The sequence below is a fragment of the Trachurus japonicus genome, chromosome 13 (genome assembly GCF_045865225.1).
Source record: "Trachurus japonicus isolate A0001 chromosome 13, Traja_1.0".
Classification (NCBI taxonomy): Eukaryota; Metazoa; Chordata; class Actinopteri; order Carangiformes; family Carangidae; genus Trachurus; species Trachurus japonicus.
Window position 1 is genome coordinate 39,705,759 of NC_140919.1, and position 25,852 is coordinate 39,731,610.

General features: G+C 42.5%; 1 protein-coding gene and 1 long non-coding RNA gene across 3 annotated transcripts in view; one reads left to right on the top strand and one right to left on the bottom strand.

The window, feature by feature from the left end:
• The window catches only part of grik4 (glutamate receptor, ionotropic, kainate 4), a 271,682-nt gene that overhangs the window by 132,408 nt on the left and 113,422 nt on the right, over positions 1-25,852 (top strand). For both annotated transcript variants that reach the window (XM_085796529.1, XM_085796530.1), the window contains exon 5: positions 21,033-21,198. In XM_085796529.1, the coding sequence (XP_085652655.1) occupies positions 21,033-21,198 (166 nt within the window). The remainder of the gene's footprint in view (positions 1-21,032; positions 21,199-25,852) is intronic.
• Positions 8,972-10,160, bottom strand: LOC146976619 (uncharacterized). The gene is made up of 3 exons (XR_015037416.1): positions 10,061-10,160; positions 9,262-9,429; positions 8,972-9,116 (listed from the first exon to the last, which is right to left on the bottom strand). It is a non-coding gene; the product is annotated as an uncharacterized LOC146976619 (long non-coding RNA).

The window sequence follows — 25,852 nt, forward strand, 5'->3', positions numbered from 1 at the left end:
GCACCAAACAGTCTGTCTGAATTAAGGTTTTATCCCCCATCTTCAGACTAGTTTGAATCTTTTTACTGCCTTTTTTTTTTTTACCCAAACAACCCATCATCTCCTCAACCATAAGCAATGAAATGTGCAATATCCCTATGTCTGCTGAATAGGGGAAACATATTCCTCTGTGATTCAAACATGTGTCAGAAGTAGTCATGAATATTAATGCCCAGTCTGATGTCCAAGGGTTGCTATGGGCTTGCAAAACCATCTGGTTGCAGAGGTGCAGAGGGATTACATCCTACATTTTGGTTGGGTGGTGCTCAGGTTGGATTTAGAGGTGAACCTGAGGTCCACTGGGAAAACAAAGTGCAGGCAGCTTGAGGTTTGGGGTCACTGGTATAGCTCAAGCCCTGAAGATAGGTAATAATGAGAGAATAACGCTTTCAAACACACACAGACACGTGCACAAAGAAACTCACAAACACATTTCTGACTCACTGTTATACAACCACCCAGAAAACGCTTTGAGTAATCTGGAAATTGCTTGCGACTCGAGTGTCATTTATTCGCAGATGTTGAAGCACTAGATTATTTTTCAGGTTCTCTGTGTCTTTCTCTCACTCTCACTCTGTTGGAGACACTCTCCTCATCCCATTTTCTGCCTCTCTCCCGCTTTGCTGAACCATGAGCACCGGTGCTGGGGTAATTCCGAAAACTCATTCAGTCCCAGTAAAAATGAATCTTTTTTTTTCTTTTCCTCTCTAAGTTTGAATCCAAGGTAGTTTAGAGTCAAACATATTTCTCGAGATTACTTTATTAGTAGCCAAATGAAGTGCAGGATTCCTACACATGGCCAGACAGGGGCAATTGTTTAACAGGAGCACAGACAAAGTGAACAGACAAAGGTGCGGCACAGCTGATTGCTCACCAATGGATGTTGAGTGAATTTGAAAATTTGCCCTTGCTTTCAGGGAGAAAAGGTTTTGCAGGTCCAGTGCTTCATTTGTGTCATCATTGTGGAGCTTCCATAAGCAATTCACTCGCTGAACAGTTGCCATGCCGCTGAGTGTGTGTTCATTCACATGTTCAGATACTCATCCTGCTGTGTTGTGTTCACTGTGTGCAAGGCTGCCCAAACTGATTTAAATGGGTGAGTTGCCCAGCAGCTCAGCGCTACACAAGGTGTGGAATTGCTTTTTGTGACACGATAAGCCAGCTAGCCAACCTAGCAAATCCTCTCTGGCCAGAGAGCGTTTATACGGCGGCTATGCTCACATTTAGAGCGTCTCCCTGCCAGGCGCTGAACCACAGTTGGTCATAGCAGAGCCGGCATGCCACATTTCCTGTTTGTGCACAGCCAACGTCTGCTCAGCTTTGCTCTCACACATGTGGACACTAGTATCATCCAGAAACATTGTACCAGCATTGCACACATTATTTTATATTTTTAACCTTAAAGGACCTATATATAAAGAATGTATGGCAAGTAATCATAAAAACATTCAGTATGTCACCAGAGACTAAGGACTCGAGTTAATTTGACATACTGATCTAACTGACAACAATAGTACAGCCAGAATATTTGCATTTAAAAATTGTATTTGCAGCATGCAAATCATGTTTATGTTTTGATTTTGTGCTTTGGCCTGTTGCCCCAATCACTGCTCTCTCCCAATCACCAAGTCAGTGGCATTTCAGCATCCTGGTTACCAGTTACTACTGAGCTGCAGCTACAAGCATTGTGGATTATGTCTGATGTTACCAAAATGAAAAGACCTCGCTATGACTCTCTAAATCATATTGACAAAAGCAGAAATAAAACCAGGATTTGCAGAGGAGAGAGGCTCGCATGAGGCTATCTGGCAACTTCGAGTCTGGGGGAGAGGGGGAGGGGAGGGGAAACAACCCGCTGCACTGCAGCAACAGTTTTGCCCAAAATCTTAATGATCATGGTTTGTTCTCATTGTGATAACCATTTGGATCTGGAATAAGCTTGTGTGGTTTGATTGAGTGAACTAATTTGCATCAGTGTCAAGAGAGCAAGAATAGATATGGTCACAATTGAAAGAAAAATAGTTCATAATATATATTAATATCTAATTTCCATGATAATATACACTGCATCTATAAATTATGATGGAATTTATTAACTCATAAATAGATGTCATCAGACATACCCTTTGATTTTAGATATGTTGATACTCATTAGTTACGAATTTCACACACTGTTACACATGGCTGCATAATAAACTTTGTGTCCTTTAATCACAGCAACGATTGTGTTTAAAGTTTAATCATCTTTAGAATAACTTTGATCTGTCGGAGGCGATGCAATCCCCAGCAGTGAGAGATAAAGAAGAAGTGTTTAGAATAATCTGAAAATATCTTTTAACACTGCAAAGCGCTCTGTCGTTGTGTAAGGAAACAGATGGATAGAGTTGTTAAACTATACGGCACTTAAACAAAGTTAATTCTTGACCTTCACGCGAGGTCTTTCTGCAGTTTTTTTTTCTGCAGCCAGCTTTTATGCATTGAAATCTTTCACCAACGGATTGATTTTAGCAAGTTGTTATCACTAAGGTATAAAGACACCTCTCCACAGGTAGCAGTGGATAAAGTAATAATAAGAGAGGCTTCACCCTGACAGCTGAACAGCCATGAAATGTCATTGAAAGCTCAGGTACGTAAAAGCAAGAATGTGGACCTTGATTTCTTCTTATGTAATGTCTGTTTCTACAGATGTCTCTGTTCAACAGGAGCTCAAACATTATTTGTCATAACAGTTAGTCGTGTAAGGCCCAAGGCAAGTGGCAGAGCCTGGGAGCGCCGACAATACGGACAGCTTCAAGTGCACCTGTTATTTGGGTTCAGTGGCGCAAATTGCAAACAGCCTGAGTGAAGGTGACCATCGATCAAGGGCTGTGCTGCTGGGTAAATTCACTCGTAGCCAGCGGTATCATGGTGCCAATCACATCAACAACTCAACAGTTGGAGAGAGGCTTCTCCAGTAAATTATCTTGTTGTCTGGGTGGTGCAGAGTGGCACGGTCTGAAGGCATGCAGCGACTTCAAATCTGCAGCCAGAGGCAGATGGTGTGGGTTTTTATTCAACTTGTAAAAAATTATGTTTGGAATGAATAATAAAACATGTTGATGAAGCTGTTTGGATGACCACAGCTCAGCAGATCATTTCATACTAATGTCACAATTGCAAACTTGTAAACACCATTTTCGCTGGAAAGCAATTTGAGAATCAAACATGAAATTACACTTTTGGTTAAACAGAGAGTTGTGAAGTAGGTGATAGCAACAAAATACAAAGTTAGGACAGAGAACCTGATGGAGTCTTGTGTGTGGTGACTTTGCAGCAGCCGGGGCTTTACACACTATACTGTTTTTAGAACGGTGGAGCAGAGCCGTGAGCTGCTCAGAGCTACGCTACTGTATGCAGGCTAATGGGATTTCTTGGTTTCCTCATCAAACACACAATCCAACAACTCCAAAACGCTCTTGTGGACAAGTTGTGACCTGCACATTCACCACACTATGAGATAATAACGGAACGTTACAAGACAGAGTTGTTTTTGAGGGAAATACAGAAACTACCCCCGATGGGAGCATGCATTTACCTCAACTCTGTCTCCTAACGTTCTGTTATTATCTCATAGCCTGGTGAATGTGCAGGTCACAACTTGTCCACGATAGCGTTTTGGAGTTGTTGGCTTGTGAATTTGATGAGTTTGATGAGGGAAACCAAGAAATCCCATGAGCCTCCGTAGCGTAGCTCTGAGCAGCTCACAGCTCTGCTCCGCTGTTCTTGCACCAACAATTAAAGGAACGAACCTACTCCTAAAACTATAGGGATTATGGCTATGGGCCAATTTGCCAAAATATTTAACTATCCCTTTAACATCCATCCAACATCATGTGTTTTCTATCTATCCTCACGATTCCTCAGTATGAAGACTGTGCCCATTGCCTTTTTCCATCACCACAGTGTGTAGCTACAGTCCATAACCAGCTAGCTCAAAGCATCAGAAACTACAGATTAATCTCTCCATCTGTGGTGATTAGATTTTATTAAGTCTTCACGGGGGAGTGGAGAATTGTTCCTGCACTTAAACTAATACTTCCCCCGTCTGCACTCGTTGCCTTTCTCTTCTGCTCATCCAGCACTAGGTCCATTTCGTGTCCTGGCAGTCTTTAAGTGAACCACAGTCATTAGATGTCAGTCAGAGCTCTGGTACATGAGGGCTGACATTTGGCGCTCACGCTGCCAAACCCAGCCGTATCCCAGACTCCACTGTCTGCTTTGAAGAGCACTCACCGTTAGCTAGGCGTAGCGGTCAAAGTTAGCTCACACAGCCCTTCAAACTCAAGCCTTGTTCTCTCACTTTTTAGATATTTCTTTTTCTTCTTCTTCTTTTTTTTTATCTTGAAAAGTTTGCCTGGAAAACTGATTCCAAAGAAAATCAGGCTCAACTTCAGCTTCATAGCTGCCATTACTCTGAGCTCCAGGCAGTCGCAGCCTACAGTAGATAGACTACATTACAGGTACAGTTATGCCTATTGGCTGATAATGATGACAACACCTTGCGCCCGCGAGGAGAACAGAGCCTGCAACCAAGGACACAGCCGGCCCTGGAGGCAGAGATAGCTGCAGCTGTACAGTATGAAGACACACAGTCACAGGCAGCACACCCACTTCCAGCTCCAGCGCCACATAGTGGGCTTATAAATATAAATTTGATGGAAATAGAAACAAAACTATAAACATTTACCCATAACATTATAACCACTGACTTGTAATATTTGAATTCTGAATATGACACCGCTCAAAACATCTGCAGAGGACACCATCTCTGATGTTGACACATCCAGTGCACACATTTACACTACAGTATTCTCCTCTTGCTCATTTGCCCCGTTTCTCCTTTATTTTTCTTCTTTCCTTTCACCCGACCATAGTTTTAACCAATTTTCACCTCTCTGCCTTCCTGCCTTTGTCCCTCCTCTAATGTCTGCTATTACTGTCCTCACACAAGCCTCAGCTCTCACCCCCATTCTCACCTTTTTCTTTCTTTCTCTCTCCTGTCTCTTCTTGTTCGTCATTTTCCTCATCTCACCTCCTCCACCTGTCTCCTTTGTGCCGTTTCCCTTCCAACTCAGACATCATCTATAGATGACTACCTGGTCAAGATTCAACTTTTTTTTCTTTTACTTTTTTTTTTTATCCCCCCTCCCAGAACTTAAAGAAAGAGGCTGAAATGCTATTCAAAAGCCAGCTCTGTCTCTGTCTGCCTCTCCTTAATCACCCTCCATCAGTCTCATGCTGACTCTGTGTCTGAGTGCACAGTGGTATTAGTTCTGCTGTGTTGGTCTTGTTCTGCTCCGGGGGTCAGCTTATGGTTCATCTCCTCACTGTAATTGGGCTTTAAAATCACTATATGTAGAGTCAAACGTTCTCCAGTCAAATGCAACGTTGTTTTGGCAGCGAGTGATACATTGTTGGTCACAACCAGTAATCAGATCTGATTAAGGAGAGCGCAGCTGCATTTTTCTCAGCGCGGTATACGACCAGCTGAGAGGAGAGCCACATCACTGTGATGCATGCGACGTGAATTTGAAAAGTGAAGCTTCGGCCGAGTTATTCATCACAGTGCAGGAACATTAAGGTGTCTCCTTGAATCTTAATGACATTCCTGCATTTCTTAAACATGTCCAGCTCAGTATCCCTTTAGATTCCCTAAAAAACTAAATTATCTTTTCTTTCTTATATGTAATACAATATCATTCCACAGCTGGATGTGACTCACATTTCAGCATTCGAGTGTTCGCTCTTCTCTTGCTTTAGGCGCTTTACTTAACATAATTAGGATTCATTAGGATCTAATGAAAGAAATAATCAAACGAATCCTCCAGAGTTTCTAAAAAGCACAAAAAGAATATGGACTAAGACAAATCCTACAAAGACTTTCATGAGATTTAATTGCAACTTTTATTTTATTTGCGTCCATCTGTCTGAGTCAGTGTGTCTTGGAAATAAATCTTTGACTCAGGAGTGGAAGTAGAAAGGGTTTAATAGCAGTTGCTCAATGGAAGAAGTCTCAGAAGTAGAGCTGCGCCATCCCTAACACATTTATTCCCCTCTTTGGACTTCTAAAAAGCTTTGCTGTTTCCCTCCAGCTGCAGTTTATAAACTTGTTGTTGTTACTAATGACAGGTCAGTAGTTAGTCTGTGGCTGTTCGATTTTTACTGCCATTTCATCATCCTCCAGTGTCAGTGTGACAGATAATTGCGTTATGTTGATTGAATCAGTGCACAATCTGAGGATTAAATGGATGTGGTGTATTGACTGGGTTGAGGATAGCAGTGGAATGTGTTGCTAACATGTTGTGGTTTACAGGAAACAGATCACCGGTTGTCACATTTGCAGCTGTCTTGAGATTTATGTTTAGATTCCTCTGCCTTGTTTGCAGGTAATCTGCAGTAATTCAACAATATAGTTTCTGTACTAACCCATTGGATTTACTTTTGCATAGCTATAGTCCTTTGCTATTATGCAGCAGCTGAAACTAATGCAGTCTAACACAGCAGTGCTGCAGTAAATCTTCCTGCATGAACATTATAATGTTCCCTCATTTTGTTTTAACCGGTTTAAAGAGGTGCTGCTTTGACTGTACGGTCATTTAGAAGGGTGCAGTGGAGCTAGTGTTTAACTATGTTATTACTGTTAACCTACCCTTACTCATATAAATGGCTTCGACAAAATAATAAAAACACTTGTCAGTGTAAAGTGACTGGACGGTGTGCTATTTACACGCTGCCTTCTTAACACTGTGTGGATCTGACTACTATTTCATTAAAGTCGATGTTATCTTTGCAGCTCAATTAATAGTAGATTTTTTAGGCTGATGATAATATTGATGTGTCAATAGTTTTCCATTTTGATGAGAATCTCTTGCAGTGGTGTTTTGTTGATACTGTGCATTTTTACAATGACAACAAATGACTTGCTTGTGTTCTCTGGGGAACAAACTGTGCATTCAGATTTCCTCAAACATACAGTGGTGTCCAAAATGATATGAACAGCTGACAGATCTGAAAATACCTGACCTTTTTATGCTTCCAAAACATGATTCATTTGATAACGTTCATGAAATATGCAGATGGTTCTACTGTATATTATCCACTTTTAATTTTGGTATGTCCACCTTTTGCAGCAATTACAGCAGCACATTTCTCTGGCATAGTGTCAATATATTCCCTGAGACTAACTAATGTTTTCTCATCATACCTTGTGCTACTCAAGCCAAAGATTTTCCTTTGGATGAATAATGGATCTGTTCAGTTTATTTTCCAACTCGCCCCAAATTTACTCGATGGGGTTGAGGTCCAGACTTTGTAAATCATTTGTTTTCTTCTGTGAAGGAACATGATTGTGTGATATTGACAGTGAAAAAGGCCTAGCTTGTTTTTTGTAAGGAAAAATGACCTAAATCTTCTAATGATGGATCTGTTCTATGGTTTATAGAACAGAATGATGATTAATGGCCAATTCAACAAAAACATCTGAAACCTCTTAAATATGCCAAGTGGTCTAATCATTTTAGCCACCGCAGTATCTTTGACATGTCTGTGCTGCATGCACTTGTTACTGTGCATTTACTCACTGGAAAAACGGCCTCTCCAAAAATAAGCAAAAAAAAATTAAAACAAGATATTTTTGCTTGTAATAAGCAAAAAAATCTGCCAATGGAACAAGTGAAAATTCTCTTGGTAAGATTTCTTGAAATAAGACATTATATTTAAGCCTTATAAGATAAGAGTGATCTTGAAATTAGCTGGGAAAACTCATTTTTAGCTATATTTTACTCGTATTGTGATGTTTTGTGTCTCATAATAAGCTTGTGATGCTCAAAAATAGTACTTTCCCCTCAAAAGTAGCATTTTTTGGGGGGTCATCCTGCTTGTTTCAAGTGTATTTAACTTATTTTTAGTTCTATAATTGTGACTCTGTTCTAGATTTAAGTCCACCACCTACTTGAAATAAGATTAGAAACTGGCATTTTGAGACAAAATGTCTTGAAGTTAGCATTCCTGACTCATATTAGGCAATGCTCTTTTGCAATAATAAGCCGTAATTTACCATCCTGTCATCATCTCAAGTGTATTTAGCTTATTGTAAGCTCTACAAAAGTAATACTGTTCTAGATTCAAGACATTCACCTACTAGATTCAAGACATTAACTACTACTAATAAGACAGACAAAATAAAAACTAGTCTTGCATTTAACCAATTTTTTTTTTATTTAAACAGCAAAAAGTCCCAGAGGACTGCATAAAAGGGAAACAGCTTAATTTTTCTCAACATTTTGGCTCACAGTATTTATGGAACTGCAATATGAAAATAGCAGAGCATGCCAGTTAAGGCCAGGTCCAAACATCTGACCAATGTGCCCCTCAATACACGTACAAAATCTGTGCTTTGCACACACTCAAAGCATATAGACCCCTACTCACACCTGCACTTCTCAATCAAACTCTGTGTGATGACCTGATGATATTTCAGGGGAGTCGCAGGCGTCACCACAGGAGAGGTTACCGCCACATCTCCTACCGCTAGGAGGCAGTTGGACGGACTCACAATGGACTGAGCAGGAGAGAGGGCGTTTTCTTTTTCCTGTAACACATAACACAGACATCCTTCTGTCAGGATAATGCATTTTGGTCATTTGGAACCTATAGTAGAGGGTTGTTTACAAACATATAACTTACAAAGCAAAATTCTGACAAAAGTTACAGTACTGAGAAAGCTCCATCTGAAAGTGCCAGCAACACTCAGTGTCTTTCGTTTCAATTTAATGTCTCACTGTCACGATATCAATATCAAACAAAGTGGACTAATTGCAAAATTCAAAAAGCTCCTTTGAATCACTGAACCTGTCCAATGTTTTCTGGTTCAACCTATGAAATGTGTAATCTATTTACCTGTTCATCATGGATGTTTAAAAGCCAGAGCATCTGCTGCCTTCCCAGTTTTTGCTGCCTTCTGTCTGAATAAGGTCATCAGTCGACGAACATGGCAGTCTAGCTCAGAATGTGGTTCTGATTCGTACTCCGCTGGAGCTCTGCATACAAACACATTGAAATAACAGCACAAAGACAAGTCAGCAACAACACTTAAACAGTTCGCACATTTGTAAAGCAGCAAATAGCTGACAAATGGGTAAGAATTACAATTTCCACTTTAAAGAGAGAGCTGATCCATATTACCTCAAACTCTATTTGGAGAGCAGGCCTGAGGTCCATGAGCTCACTTCACTGGTGGGAAGGACATCACTGTCTGTTGGCGCCGGGGAAACAGTCTCCATCATCTTTCTAGTGAGGCCAGGGCAGGTTCTTCTCAGTCTGGACTTCTTCTGCCTCAAACATATCTGTTATCTGAAATTATTGCACACACAGTTAATGTCATATCATCCTCTGAACTCTGATTTATTCATCTTTGTCATGAAAACCAGCTGGCATGCTGAAGCAGAGTTGTTTGTTTTAAAACGGACGCAGGCAGTTAATTTGTGGTCTGTTAACAGCAATCTCTGTGTCTCAGTGTTCATACAGAATTTAAAACGAGCGTCTATAGAAGATACATGAGACACACAGTCAAGACACACAGGCAGTGTGCCTGCCCTGTGCTCTACTAACTTAGTGGCTCTCTAACTCTGTTAACAACGTGGCATTTGAAAGGGGAAAGTCTCCCGATCACACGGATAGTTGAACTGCTTTCTACGGCGTAAAATGACCGAAATAAACAAAAACATGTGAGACCTTTGCGCAAACACGTCGGCGTGTGCGTCGACCCCAGAGGGTTGATGCAACCAAAAAAACTTCTGACAAGAAAACGGTTGGAAAGCTCTGACTGCAGACAGTTAGCTCTGCTGCAGCCGTTAGCCCCTTAGCCCTGCTAGCACAACGTTTCCTTCCGGGAGAGCGGCAAAAAAGCACATAAATAACACAGACCCGCCGGACAGCACTCAAAATAAATGTTAGTATGTTAACATTAACATTCAAAACTTACAGTAAGTCCGGTGATGCTGGCTGCAGTCCACTGCTCCTCCGTGCTGTTTGTTGTTGCTGCTAACTGCTGTTCCGTTCAAACCGTCCTCTTCTGTTGTTTTCCAGAGCGGTAGCAATCAGTGTAAATGTGCATTAGCGCCACCTGCTGCTTCGGAGGCTGAATCACAGATTAACTCAGAATAAAAAAAAGTAAAAATAAAATAAAGGCTACATTAAACCGATAAGACAAAGATTCAGAGCGATTAAAAACACCTTCCACTAATGTCTAATGCATTTAAGATGTTATTGTTGTTATTGTATTTATTTGAAATAGAGGACTTTATCATTAATTACTTAATTCTATTAAGTTGTTATTATAGGCTACCAATAGTTTAATTTAATCAAAAATAATTAGGCTAGTTTAAATTACTCAAAAATGAAATAACATGTTACATGAACGTGACATAATTAAGTTAGTAGAACCTTTTTTAAAAAAAAAACTTTTAGTATACTGTACTCAATCTATTTAATTACTTTAAACATTCAGGTTTACAGTGTGAAGGAAATGAAAGAAAAATAGCCCCACTGTACTGTCAGTTGTTGTGAGTTGGGCATGTCAATAATAATAATAATAATAGATTACATTTATATAGCGCTTTTTCCCAACACCCAAAGCACTTTACAGTAACCATTATTCATTCATACACATTCACACCAGTGGTGGTAAGCTACGTGTAGCCACAGCCACCCTGGGGCAGACTGACGGAAGCGTGGCTGCCAATGTGTGCCAAACGGCCCCTCCGACCACCACCATGATCATTCATACACATTCACACGAGGCAAGTTGGGTAAGGTGTCTTGCCCAAGGACACTATGACAGCGACTGGGACAGAGTGGGATTCGAACCGCCAACCCTCTAGTTATTGGACGACCCGCTCTACTGCCTTAGTCACTGCCGCCCCATGTTGACCTGCAGTTTCAATAAAGCAGATCTGTTGTCTCAATTTAAGTTAAGTCTATTTCTTGAAACAAGACGATTCATCTTTTACAAATAACACAGCAGCTTAAAAATCTTATGAAATGTCAAAAAAGCTTGTTTCATCTGAGATATGACTCAAAACAAGATGTCTTCAAGACTATTTCACTTATCAAGATTTTCAAGATGCACTGTCTAAAAACAAGCTACTTTATCTCAGTTAAATCTTACTCTTTAGGTGATTTTGTCTTATATTAAGTGTGATTAGATATTTTGACTAGAAATTAGAAAAATATACTTGGCAAGATTTTGAGTTTTTGCAGTGCTGTGCGCTGTGCTTACCTGCAGATATACACATGTAAGTGTTAAGATAATATTTTCAATTTATTGCTTGGGCTGTAATTATGTTGAGTACACAGAGAAAGCTAAATTTACATTTATGAGATGCTCTCTGAAGCATCTGTATGTCGTACAATAACTGGGAACATTTAAAAAAAAAAAAAAAAAGATATCTTGCAACAAATAATATAAAAGTGAGTTCAGTTTGTCAGTTTGCCACAGTAAACAGAGTAATTTGATTAGATATTTAGTAATTGAATGGAAACGCTCAATAATATACGTAAACTGGCGCCATAATTCTTTTGATTAAAGTTCCTCTTCTACTTCTCTACGTGTGTTTGTGCATACAACTGCTCGAATCTGCAGGTAGACTTGTTTAAAGAGCGGGATGTTAAGCTGGATGTCACTCTGCGCTGGATTCCTCTGTGTACTCCGCTTGCAAACAAAACGCAGGTGCTTCCTCTGTCTCTGCCTGATCATAATTAGAGGAGCGCAGCTGTCGTCTGCACCTCCGCTGACCCTTTTCTCACAACACCATTGATCTGCCTTGTCAAGGCCTCACCAGCAGAACTGCCATGTGCATATCCAAACCCGCTATCTTGTCATTCAGGAACGCAGTCTCTTGATTTGATCACCGAGATGAAAGCCAGGGAAAAAACAGAGCGGCTCCCAGGTGAGCAGCGAGCAAAATGGATTTCAATTAAGATGATTGTTGTCATCAAGGCTATGAAAAGGGACTCTGCTCCTTATTACAATGTTGTTTTTGTTTTGTCTTAGTCAGCCGTGTCAAGTCATGGTGTTTTTTTGTCTTGTGGGGAAGGAGCCAGCTCTCAACCCAGCTGATAGCGGCTGAGCTTTCTGCCAGCTACTCGCTCAATTGATGTACTGTCGCTTTCGCTCCGTGAACTGAAGCTCACCAAGAACGTTTCAGTCTTTTGTCTCTCCATCAACACGTTTGCGTTGCACTCAAAGGCCAGGTTTCTCAAAGATGTGTTGCCCAACTGTTCGCCAATTGTGTTGTGTAAAGTTGAGCTGCGCTTTGTTTGCTGGTGTAAGTCAAACATTTGGCTAGATGCCCAGAAGTGGATTAAGCATCGCCCCCCCCCCCCCCCCCCCCAAAAAAAAAAAAAACAAACAAACAAAAAAAACACTTTTCCAATCAAAGCTCCCAATAGAAAATTTTGGATTCGGCATTACAAACATGTTTTCCCATGCTTGATAAACACAGATAGGCTTACAGTTGGCATTTAAGACCATATTTGCTGGTAAATGTTACTTCATTTAATCAGGTAGGGGGATTGGGAAAGCTCCCCAAATCAAATTAGCGGTTATATATATTTTTTTATCCTTACAGCTTACAATAATACCAACACAGCTGCCAACCAACAGGGGACTTTAAAAGCATTTCTGTCTTTTTTTTTTTCTTCCCAAAGACATTTTGCTCTGAAATAGGGCAGTGGAGTGAGGAACAGGCCTCTCTGGAGGAAAGCAACTTTTTTTCTCTCTGAACCAGGCTGATCAATGAGATAGAGATCTCGTGGTCAATGTTCCATTCTCCTAAAAGGCACCATGGGATCCACAGCCCACTTCATCTTTATCACTGCTGCTTCTGCGATCACCACAGGGACTTGATGCAGGCTCATTACTACCACAAATAGAGATCTGGCGGCATGGGCTGACACTGGAATGAGCTGGCGATCGGGGACGGAGATTGTCGGTATACGGTGGAGTTGACACGCGCCGGACAAACGTAATTCTGGTGTTTCATCTTCCTTGTCTCTCTCTCTCTCGAGATTTGTATTTGTTTAGCGAATGCCAGCAGCTGTTCCCCCCAAATCCCACATAAACCTTTTTGGTTCAAAAGGGGGATCAGGTAGTCATAACAGACTACCACCTGCCCTCTTCCATCTCCTGCCACCCTGAAACTCCATCCTTTGCCAACTCCACTCTGGAGTTCCAGTCTTGGCACCACATTTGCTGACTGATGGACAATGTCTCCACCAGCATCTGCTCTACAACACTCAGTGGCCAAAATAATTCTCTGACTTGCAATATGGATTCAACCAAGCAGACGCCATATACTCTGTGCCACACTCTCCGTTGGTTTCCTGCGACCGATGATCTCCAAACCGAGTAGCTCTGCTTCACAGTAAACAAACTCTTCTCCGTGCAGCTTCAATTAAATCACATACCCTGCTAAGAGAGACTGAGTGGCTTCTGTCCACTTGGCCGCATTGCTAAGTGTTTTTCAAGGACGGTACATTCTTTCTGCCAAGAATGTGTTGGTATGCTAATTTATAGCCAGGTCAACGTGCGCTGATGTAAATGAGTTACTTCAAACATCACTGATGAACATCTCCAATGCTAACTTTCCCTGAAACCTCGCCGCACACGCTCCAAAACCCATAAAAAGGTAGTAATACTTTATTAAACAGAGTTTTGTTCTGCCGTCCCTCTGAGTCCAAGCCAACAGATGTAGTTGCTCATTATGTCTCTGCTCTCCATATGGCACTGCTGCACATCCAACCTCCTCTTCCCCTCCCCTCCCCCTCGCCCCGTGGACCCCCTCCCGGCATGAGGCTCCTGTTAGGTTCACAGCGGACAGGTAGCAGAACGGCTCGGGCACTTGTCAGCTTAACAACCGAGGCAACCCAGACCTTGTTGGACGGGACGGAAGGGAAATTAGCTTTCACCTTCACTCCGGCTCAGAGCAACGGTCTTCTCACTAATGCCCGCTTAGATTTCAAACTGCTCGTCTTGAATGTAACCTTGAAATTGAAGAGGGTTTATCAGAAGCTATTGGTAACCCTGTTTCCACCGAACATCCAACAACGCACCACCGGTTTAGTGGGAGGTGTCTGAAAATGTGCTGCTTCATTTTATTCTTTGTTTTCATAGGTAATCTAAGCAGATCAGAGCGTATTCTCAGTGTAATTAAGGCCAGAATATCACAAGTACATTGTAATTAGATTTAGGTATTTTTTGCTGTTAAAGAAAGGTGCCTTCTTTTCCCCACTGCTCGCCGTGTGTGCAGGAGTGCACGTGTCTGCGTATGTGTTACTTGTGCAAAGCCTGTGTCCTGTGAGAGCTTCCTCATTAAATGCCTGTCAAACCTCTGTCTGCAGACCTGCCAGCCGCTCTGTCACACTGCAGGAAACACACACACACACACAGATGCACACATATATACGAACAAGCACACACGTCGAAGAAGAGTGAGTGGACTCAGTTTCTGTGTCATACACACACACACAGACTGGTCGGGGCTGTAAGAAATGGTACAAGTCTGTACCTTGTTGTCTGTGTTAGAGCTTCTTTTGGGTTGTCAGTGCTTTAGGGTTAGGGGTGTCATGGGAACATCCTGTTAAAAAAAACCCACTATCTGGCACCACTACTCTTTGCTTTTTAAACTAGCATCAGCTACACATGCACCCTGGTGCTTCTTAAATGGGGCATATTATGGAAATATCACTTTTTGAAGGCTCTTTAACATATATTTGGCTGTTTGTTTTGCCTTCTGGCCCCCAAAATGTGAGAATTGACAAAGAAATCTGTAATGTGCAGGCTCTAGGATTCAGATTGGCATAATACCACTTTTACCTGGGACCGGTAGAATGTGTGGGGCGGGGAAAGCAGTGGTTCATTTGCATTTAAAGGGACAGTAACACTGAAACCAGTTGTTCTAAACAGGGCTGTTTTTAGAGGATGAAAAGAGCTGTGATGTTTGATCCTTGGGGTATTTTGACCAAAGCATGTCACAGACACATCTTTAAGACACCTGGGAACTATTTTAATTTGTGGAAAGGGGGCATGATATGTCTCCTTTAAAGGTGCTTTGCAGGTGGGTTGTCCCTGGCATATTGGAGATCATGCCACAGTGGTGTTAATTTCGTCTGCCTCTGTGTCCTCTGACACCATGATGCTGATCTGTTACAAGACTTCTTGATGTCTTCTTCTGGTCTCTGAAGATGGCTCTTGACTCTGGCTGTGTGTTTAGGCTCCCTGTCATGCTGCAGAATTAATTAGAGACCAATTAGACGCTTCCCTGATGGTACCGTGTGATGGATAAGTCTATCTCTGTCGGCATCCAGAAAGTCCAATACTGGACTATATTCATTACATAATGATTATAACATAAAGAACTTTTACGACTTCCTGTTCTATTACCCAATGAGTACTGCATCCTTTTAATAATAAATGAGAGCCACAATGGAATGCCTTCACTTTGAATGTATTTGTAACCCTCGGAGACCAAACAATAACAAAGCTAAATGCTGATGTTGTTATTGAATCCCATGAAACAGTGTGTCGTGAGTAATGAACCAATAAAGAGGAGAACGTGAGACGGATTGCCTTTGACAACAGCCTCAAATCTCACACTGCTAAATCCAATGACACCGTTTAATGAGTACTGATTGCGGGCCCTTCACCGCTCCTCACTCTCTGTTTATATCCATTAGGAGTGTTTGTGTTGCCTCCTCTTCCTGTCCTATAGTCCATTTCTCCTGTCTCAGCTTCTCCGTCTTCCTCTTCGTTGCTCTCTTCTTCTGTCAGTCAGACTTGTCGGTTGCCCTCTCCGTCCCTCTCTTCTTCCACTTCCACGCACTCTCCCTCTCTCTCCTCGCCCGCCAGTCATTCCCCCTGACACGCATAGCCTACGCCTGTCTCTCTCCACCAGCAGTCACCCTGGTATTTAGTTCTATTTACAGTGAAGCTATACCAGATTAATAAAAACGGAGCGGTTACCTTGGGCTTCATTATTTGCCTGAGATTTTCTTCCCTTCACAATTTTCAGATGTAATTAGTTTCACTCCCACACCGATAGCACCACAGCCCTGAGCAGATGCTTTTAAAAGACACTTAGATCTAATTTTGAGCTACGGCTTGCTTACTAGAATCTATAAATTGTTTACATTGCTTTTAATAATAGTTTTCTGTGTCCTAGCCAAATAGATTCATATCTCCAAAGCTTGTTTCACATCCGTCTCATCATGTAAAATCTTTTTTTGAACCTTTTGAGTTGTTTTTTTTATTACATATAGCAGGACTGGCCTCCTGTGAGAGACAACTGTGTATTCTGACTTTAAGATCTAAGCCTACTGCATTTATATGAACAACCTGCCAAACCTACACTCATGTCACTTCATACAGTCATGTGTGCTGGCGACCTGATGAGTTAAAGCACAGTATTCACTCTTGTCTTGCTACATTATGCCAACAAACAAGTTGCTGATTTTGTCGGTCTGGCATTTAGAGCTGGGCAGATGGTGTAATACCATATGGTGGGGTTATTAAAACCATTGAACTGGAAACAAGGTTGATGAAAGTGAGACTGTAGGTACGTTGCAGGACATAAAACTATAAAAGTGAGAAAAATAAAAAATCCTTAAATGGTTCATAAAAGCCCAGCTCCTCTTGTGTTGCACATTGTCATTTGATGCCTCATTAAAATGAAAATAATGATTAGGGAAAGCAGCTTCAGTCATCATCATGAACCTAGACAAAGACCGGCATCTTCCATGACAGTCAATCAAGCAGCGATAAGATCTGACAGCTTTCTACTCTGAATATCTTCCTGGAGAACTACACTGAAAGTGATGCAACTTCACAGAGTCTTTGAGGCCGTGCCCTTCCAAGACACGTGTAGGAAAGATTTTTCTGTTTCTATTTTTTGGGGATTAATCGACCAGCAGAGTGACTGATACTAGCTGTTGGTTGCAGATAAGAGGTCTAGCAAGCGACTTTGATGTGGCTGACAAGTTGCTGTTAGTAATGCGGAGATTGATTTTCCTTGCTTGGAGTACCCCTGTTTTAACTCTAGTCCTGATTCAAAACACTTTGTCACTCCACTACATGATGAGGATAGGGACTGCTACAGATTAGCAATCCATTAATCATGTTGCTCTAACCAGAGGGGGTGTATTTAGGCATGATGTATAGGTAAGGCACTAAGACACATTCACCTACAGGTCCCTTGTGAAAGCTAAAGGAAAAAGGAGAAGCTTTAAACACACAGTAAAAAAAGAAATTGCAGAAAAGTGGATTCAGTTTTTATTGTAATGAAATGGGTCCAGTATACATATGGGAAAATGGTCAATATTTCTTGTTGGAGATATATAGTGTATCAAGGCTGCACGCTGCAGAATTTGATGATGAATCAAGACTCAGTCCCAAGTCTGAGTTCCCCTGAGACGCAAGTGTTTCCAGCGTTAGGGTCCAGTGTGCCAATTCGATGGAAAAAGACAAAGTGGTATCTGGTGTTTTGTATGTGTATGTGTGCCTGTGAATATGTGTGTGTGTGTGTGTGTGTGTGTGTGTGTGTGTGTGTGTCCGTGTGCATGTGCGTGTGTGTGTGTAAATCAGCTTTCTAAACCCCTGCTGCCTCAGATACAGCCTATTGAAGCGTGTCAGGTTTCTAAATGAAAGGGGTCGGGCACCAGCACCAGTCCGCAGTGCTGAGAAGGAAAGAAAGAACGGATGGAGGGAGGGAGGGGAAAAAAAGAGCAAACAATCCGAGGGGCGCAGAGAAACAGCAAGAGAAAGGGACAGAAATGAGAAAAGGGCAGAGAGAAATTGTACAAATGCAACAGGGAAGATGAAGGACACACCTGAAGAGGGCTACATTTCCCCAGTGTGGTGTGCAGCTATTACCCAGGTTTTAGGGCTCCTTGAGAGGGATGAATGGCGTTCCAGCAGCGGCTGTCAGTAGTGGCCGCACCGCCATCCATCCAGACGCCCGTGGGACTCCATTTGCACCCTGATGGGCAGGGATGGAAAACCAATCGAGGGGCCATGGGGACGAGTGGGGGAGAGAGCGATGTATGGGTGCTGGGAACCACGCAGACAGGCAATCTGCCGTGATGTAGAGGCTCCCTTCCCCAGTTCCTCCTCTCGGACCCGGCACGTCGTCCCGCATCCCCTTCAAGCCCCGCTGCGCTGGCCAGCTGACCGACCCAACACCTGCCACACTCATTCGCACTATCCCTGTAAACCGCCCCCCCCACCACCACCACCACCTCCACCTCCTCCTCCTTTTCTTCTCCTCCCAGGCCTCACTAGCTGCTTTTGAACGGCGGTGATGTCGCTTCATTCTGCCTCGTCATTCTGTATCAAAGGTGCCAACGTGGACTGGGAGGGGGGGGTCAGGGGCGGTAGGCCAGCAGCAGTGGCAGTCGCAGAGAGGGATCGATGTCTGTGTAAAAGGGAGAGGTGATGTGGTAGACACCAACGTTGTAGTGTTACATACAACCTGAGATGGGGTGTTGGAGCTCTGATTCCAAATGTAAAAACATAAGTGGTCAGATATGAACTGTTGTGTTTACATTTCATTGACTAAAAATGTGTTAAACCACATTCAACTCTAAGAAGAGTTCATTCAGAATCAGCTAGTTATCACAAGTCGACTGATTTTCTTCTCCTACATTCCTGTAGCGTCTCAGTGCTTTGAACCTGTTGAAGCTCAGTGTCCATGGACTTCAATGGGGCGGCATTGGGAGATCTCTCTCTTTTTTGGCTCATAACCCCATTCTGACATCACAAATTTCTGGCGACCCTGTGATCACATGATCGCGATCAAGATGTGCCAGCTCTGATATTTTTCTATGCATTTTATTTGAACTCTTCATATTCGAGAGAGTGAAAGTATAGAATACAGTTGTTCAAGATTGTGTGTGGTGTTTTTAATCATTATTTAAAAAAGAATAATAATTTGTTAAAGAAATATTTTTATCAGTAATTTAAAATTAATCAATTAATAGACATTTCAGGCGACCCCATTTAAATTTCAGGTGACTCCACATGGTGTCCCGACCCAAAGGTTGAAAAACACTGCTCTAAAGGCTGAATCCCATAGTGATTGACAGTTATTTTGAAACATACACCGGCATCGGAGGATTGTCGAGTTCAATCCCATTCTGGATTTTGCAAGTGAAGATGAGAGACAAACTGCAGCTCACTTCTTATTTGCTTGGTGATACAGCTCATTTCCATTCTGGAGATCATACACTGTAAATACAACACTACTATAGCATTTCTTTGTTTCGGTTTTACATAATTCTCACATTTCCCTGTTCAAGTTTAATATGAAAGACCAGCAGCTGCCACTTGTCTTCACAATGACAGTGGAGTGGATCTCTGTGTAAAAGACACCATACTGTACTGTAAGCCCTGGCAGTTTGTATTTGTTCACATCATCACATTGAGAACTGAGGGAAATAGATGGAAGATGTTTCTGAACTAAGGTGGATGTAATTTATGATATTTCCTGAAGTTCAGTAGATTTGTAGGGAGCTGCAGCTTGGATTATTTTTCCGCGCTCAGGGAAATGTTGAAGGCTTCAGGTTTAGCTGCAGTCTACTTAACCTCCCTTCTGACAGTGGAGATGAGCCTGGGTTAGACAGGTCTGTTAATACAGCGGGGGTGGTATGATAAATTCATTAGGGGCATCTAAGGAATACAGATATTTATATAGCTACAGCAAATCAACGGCGTGAAAGTACAGCAGTCATTCTCACTGAAGGTTGTTTACCTCACAGTGGAGCTGCTATGGAAGCATTGTGTATTTATTGATTCTTACTAAACGCTCGGTTGGCTGTGCTTTCCTACTCCTGCTGTCTGATCTTTCTCTGACTGCAAGGTACACACACACACACACACCTTGGTATACAGTATTTCACTGGTCCTAAATCCTGTTTTCAGTCTAATTTCAGTGCATTATACAGTAGACGTGATGTTTTTTCAAATATTCCCTGCATGTTTCTAGGCTGTGATAGATCTCTCCAGTTTCTTTAGTGGCCCAGAAGCACATTAGATCTAAACAGTGACTATATTATGTCATATTTATGGCCAAACTGTGGAGTCATCTTGATTGGTCAGGTTAGACACATGACATGTGGATCTTTTTTTATTAATTTATTTAACGTGCTGGAGTACAAAGCCAGAAGCAAACAAATATGTCCCTATCCAAATACTGGTGGTCTTGACTATAAGTCTCCCAATTAGGATATAAAACAATGCGTCATGTATTTCTTTGTTTTTTTCCTGTGTCACTTGTGTGGAAGTAACAGCAATAACAATGTCCCGGTTTGGTTGGTTGCCATATTAGTGAAGATTTCTCCTATTTTCTTATGATATCAACACAAAACACCATCACATTGCTCCACATGTTTGGCTGGTGGTGTGGTATTTTCTGTGTGTTCATGAAAACTTCACCTGAAACACGCAGCTGAGCTCTTCCACAGTAAGAGCGATAAACAAATCACGACAGTGTGTGAGGGGGCGTTATCCTGAAGATTTCTCTAACAAGAGCTTGTTTGTGTGGGCAGATGAACAAAAATAAGTTTTTAGGACCATACTTGTGCTTCACATGGGCGTCGGTGCCTCAGTCATGAAAAAATAAGTCTGTTTTTGAATATGCACGTTAAACCACAGATCCCTTGGTTCTCCTTGCTCGCAGTTTATCATAACAGATTAAACCGATTTTCCTCACAGCCTTTCTCTCTTCTGGCATTTGAACTATTTTTATTCTGCAGTTCACACACCCATTTGCTCTTTTTTTTTATCTCTTTGAGGTTGCCCTGTCTGCAGACAAGTGCTGCATTTTTTAAAAGAAAGTGTGAAATGTTAAAATTGAGTGCAACATGTAATGCAACATAAGACTCACACCAGTCTATCTGTGCAGGTGCCCTACGTCAAGGTGGCTCCAGAGGACATCCTGAAGGTCCAGTTCCCCCGGTTCACCACTCTGGACCTGAGGCCGACCAACACCGACATCAGCCTGGCCGTGGCCGGCCTTCTCACCTTCTTTAACGGCACCACCGCCTGCCTCATCTGTGCCCAGGCTGACTGTGAGTAAACAGCGTTGACACCCTCACGACAAAAACACACCACGTCGCGCGCACCTGCGGAGTGTGTGCTCCCCGCGTCTGCCGACAAAGTGCAAACATTTTTGTTTAATGTCTGCTATCCTTTAACACGTGTTAGCGCGCGCATAAGCTTCCTCGCGCGCGCACCGACTGTGTTCTGACAACAGATGCGGCGCTTATCAACATCTCACCCCGTGACACGCTCCCTTCGGAGGCAGCTGCTGCACTCCACAGCTAGAGCTCCCTCACAGCAGCGCGCTCCACATGTGCATCCCAAAATAAATTACGTTCACTGCAAAATCCTTTCCCTTCTCGCTCAATGTCATCATCATGGTTAAATTGAAATAATGATAATTAAGGCTACACTCTGTCATGCGTAATCTGTCTTAAAACTTCAATCTCAGTGTGATGCCTGCGAGGCTGTGTCGTGTGTACACTCTTAAATCTCTGCCTGCTGATGATCAAAACGCGTCTTTAAGACAGACAAAAGAGAGTGCGGAGTTCATTTGCTAGCTGTATCCACCAGCGATCTGACCGCCCCCTTTTGTCAAAGGCACTCATTAGATTCCACAGATACTAAACTGAATGACCTTAAAAAAGCTTGAAAATCTCCTTGAGGGAAGTTATTTTTGTAAATAGAGAAGAAGATTAAATCATGGCCTGTTCCCACCCTCTTGTAGTCCAGCGAGGAGTAATTACAACTCCCTAGACAAAGGCACCGTGACCCTGAGTGGCACCTGCTAACCTTTCTCCTAATCAGCGCCAGGCTTTGAAGGAAGGAAATAGGCCACAGACATCAACCATGTGTGAGACAGCGCAGAGATGGCAATGAGCCACCGTGAGCCGCCCACCCCGTCTCTCCATCTCCATTCTCAGTTCTTCTGCCTTTCAACTTCCTCTTTGACTGTCTCATGGTCTTTGCTTCACAGTTACCTTTCATTTATAACCTTCTAGATGTCCCCCCTAAAGCGCCATGTGTCATATATGTACTGAACCGTGCTTGTATGTTTTTAAAACACTAAATGATTGTAAATGTGAAGGTACTTTTTATTCCTCTTCTATACGAATTGCCAGAGATTATGCAATAATTATGCAGCATTGGAAACGGTTGCTGGGAAGAATTAGTTACCTACCAAAAAGATAATACCAAATATCTATTTCGGCTACGTAACCCATTATAACTGCCGGGGTCAAAAATGTATCATTACTTGTTTTTCCTTCGAGCTGTTCCTGTACCTGTCAATCATTTTTGTAATTTGGGGCTCAGATCGTGTTTCTGTGACATTTATTCCACAGAGAGTTGATGAATACAGTTCTGGCGAGAGCAGTGATAACAAGTGAACCTTTTAGGTACCCTCTGACTTTAATATTGGCAAGTTTGGAGAGGAAAACTCATTTTAACATTACTTTTCTTCTTCCCTCTGGTAGTGTGTGGATGTGCAGGTTGAAGGGAAGGATCATATTCTGTCTCTAAGAGGGGAGAGGAAATTGAATGAAATTAGAGAGGAGAGGAGAGGAGAGGAGGAGGGAGAGGAGAGGAGAGGAGAGGAGAGGAGAGGAGAGGAGAGGAGAGGAGAGGAGAGGAGAGGAGAGGAGGAGTAGGAGGAGAGGAGAGGAGGAGGTGTAGGTGGAGAGGAGAGGAGAGGAGAGGAGGAGAGGAGAGGAGAGGAGAGGAGAGGAGAGGAGAGGAGAGGAGGAGTAGGAGAGGAGGAGTAGGAGGAGAGGAGAGGAGGAGGTGTAGGTGGAGAGGAGAGGAGAGGAGAGGCTGTTTGGCAGATGTAGGAGAGTTGAAATTGAGTGATCGGGGTGATACAAGGAGAGGCGGCCATGCTGGAATTGCACATTAGTAACAATAGGGAGACTGTCCAGGAAATGACGTGGCTGTATTGATTGCAACCTCTCATGTGACCCTCGTTCATTCGATTCAAAAAGCAGCCAATGGCAGCCCGCCTGGAGTTGTGTATGTGTTTGTACTTGTTTTACTTGTGTGTTAATGTCCAGGTTCTGCAGTAACAGCAGCAGCAGCATCGGCCGAAGCCCATTCGATTCTGGCCCCAGCTCTTACCTGCCCGCCCCCCCTCCCCTCCCCTCTCCCCTCTCCCCGTCAGCCCGCGCAGTCAGTCGGTCGGTTGGCAACCCTCCTGTCGGTGACTCGTCCACATCTGCCAGCCCCATTAATCACCCGAGCCAGTGACAGCCTAATAGACCGTGGCCAATTCATGAATATTTTCTAGCCATGGCTGAGGAGGCAGGAGGGGAAGGGGAGCTGTGCCCAGAGGCATGGTGCACACCAGGACGGACATTAATCTAGCTCACCTCCGCTATTGATGGCAGTGTGAGCAGTAGCAGCTGCAGCACTGTAACTCTGGCCACACTACTGTCCATGTAGTCTTTTTTTTTAATACTCGCTAGTGGCGGTGGGAGTAGGGGGGGGGCTGGGTGGTGGCATGTTGTGAGTCTGTGGCCTTTGGTAAATGAAAGGAATCACACATAAAAACTCGCCGGCATGCGTGCATGGCATGCATACACCTACACACATTCTCATGCACGCCATTCTGGCGCTCTCAGGCACAGGGCTACAGCAGTGCACTTTCATTAGTGAGCTGATTGGTGTTGCTGTCAGAAAGCTGAAAGAGAACATCCAATAAGCTCTGGAATTTAACCCCAGCTGCAGTGCAGGTACAAAAATCTCTAAACTCAACAGGCCTCAAATGGTTGCAGAGATTTTTTCCACCTTTGATAAGCTCAGTAGGAGAGCAAAGTTTGCCATTTTAACTCACTGCAGCTACAGTAGAAAACAACACCTTCGGCACCTGCTGTAACAAGGTTTCCACCATCATCTGCTCAGTAATACACCATGCCTTATGGTGAATGCTCTTTTTTCCTGCTGATGATTAGATGCCTCTGTCATAAATTACAATTCTCAATTACTCACAGTATCAAGGGCCCACCTACTGACTCTCTGTTTCACACTCTGCGGCAATGCCATCAATAACCTGTAATCAGCTTTAGTCAGGTGGAAGAGATGTCTCAATGGTTCGTGAACAGCAATGTACTGTATACAGAAGTGTAAGGATGACACTAACAGAGTAATTACAAGGGATGGTATTTATGACTTTGATAATAGTAATCATACTGTGGCTACTATTGATCCTGACGTAAAGGGGCACCAATGTGAATATTCAAGATGATGATCGTTGAGTTGGTGCCAGTTTGTGGCACAATAAAGTTTTAAAAGCTTCTCATTCATGTTGCTTTTTGTAAAAATCAAATGGCTCAGAATGATTTGAGTGTGTAATATGTTGAAATATGCAGTGTTTGTTTGAAATGCAAAGTCTTCACTTAATTAGGGGGGAAAAAATCAACAGGAATTTCACACTTGTGTCAAAGAAATATGGACATTTCCATCAAAAGACCTCAGGAGGCATCTATTGACAGCCATGTGTCTAGAGCAGGTTGTCACCAGACAGCGGGGAGGGGAGGGTTTCAAATGTAGCACAGATTCAAACAAATAAAAGACACTCCTTATGGGCATGGGTTTCCTTTCATCGCTGTTATGCAAATACAGTATTAGGGGGTTGAGCGCTTCAAAATACGCAGCTAGTGGCGTTTATTCTCCAGTTGGGCGGCATCGGACTGTTGCAGAGGAGGAGGATGATGTAATTAACAGAGAATCAGTCAAATCTCAAACAGCAAAGAACAGTGTAAACAACATGACATTTATGCTGATTCCTTAGCCACGTGCTTCATGCAGTACATACGGTATTTGCTCAAGCCTGTCTCCATCACATCTTGTTTATTGATTCACCAACTTTTCTTCCTCAGACAAATGTAAAAATGTTCCTTTTTTCAATATTTTGATTTACTTTACTTTTCGGCATTTAGAGATTTATGTGGAAAGTGAAAATACGCATAAAAAGTGTTGGATGGAAACCCACTGTGTGACATTCAGAGTTAAAACCTAGCAAGCAGCTTTTGCGTTTTCCATTCCTTCCTCTCTCCCACTATGTTTTATTTGACTGTTTAAAGGACAAAATTAAAACACTTACAAACACCCTTTGTGAATCATGCTGTAGAGGGCATTTATGGAGCGTTTCCACCTGAACTTCTTCGCCTCTTAGCAGTAATTCAAGCCACCTACAGAGGCAGGAAAAAAGCAAGAAAAAGCATCTTAGAATTTTTATCAAGAATGGTTGGTTTGTGTGAAGCTGAAAGTGTTTTTAAAAAGTCATTTCAGAGTTTAGATATTCATCATCCCACCATCGCACAAACTCTCTGTAAATGGAGACAATATAGTTCTGTTGCTACTCTCCCCAGAGGTGGGCGATCACCTTAGATGACTCCATAAGCACAGTAACATAACAAAGAAGCACAGAGTAACAGCTTAACCTTCGTCTTGTGTTAAACAATTATTTATCATCCCATTCGTTACGTTGTTAGGCTTTCATATCCATAAAAAGGTTGGTTTTGCACTTTGGATTTCAGTTTTAACTCTAATAATTGTTCTTATCGTTATAACCGGGTCAAAACCGACCCTAACCACACAAATGTCATAATTTTAACCAGGGCATTTAAGAATTTGTGTTTTATTTTGTTTAAATAGAGGTTCCTGATGAAGTCAAAAAGCTAGAAAAGA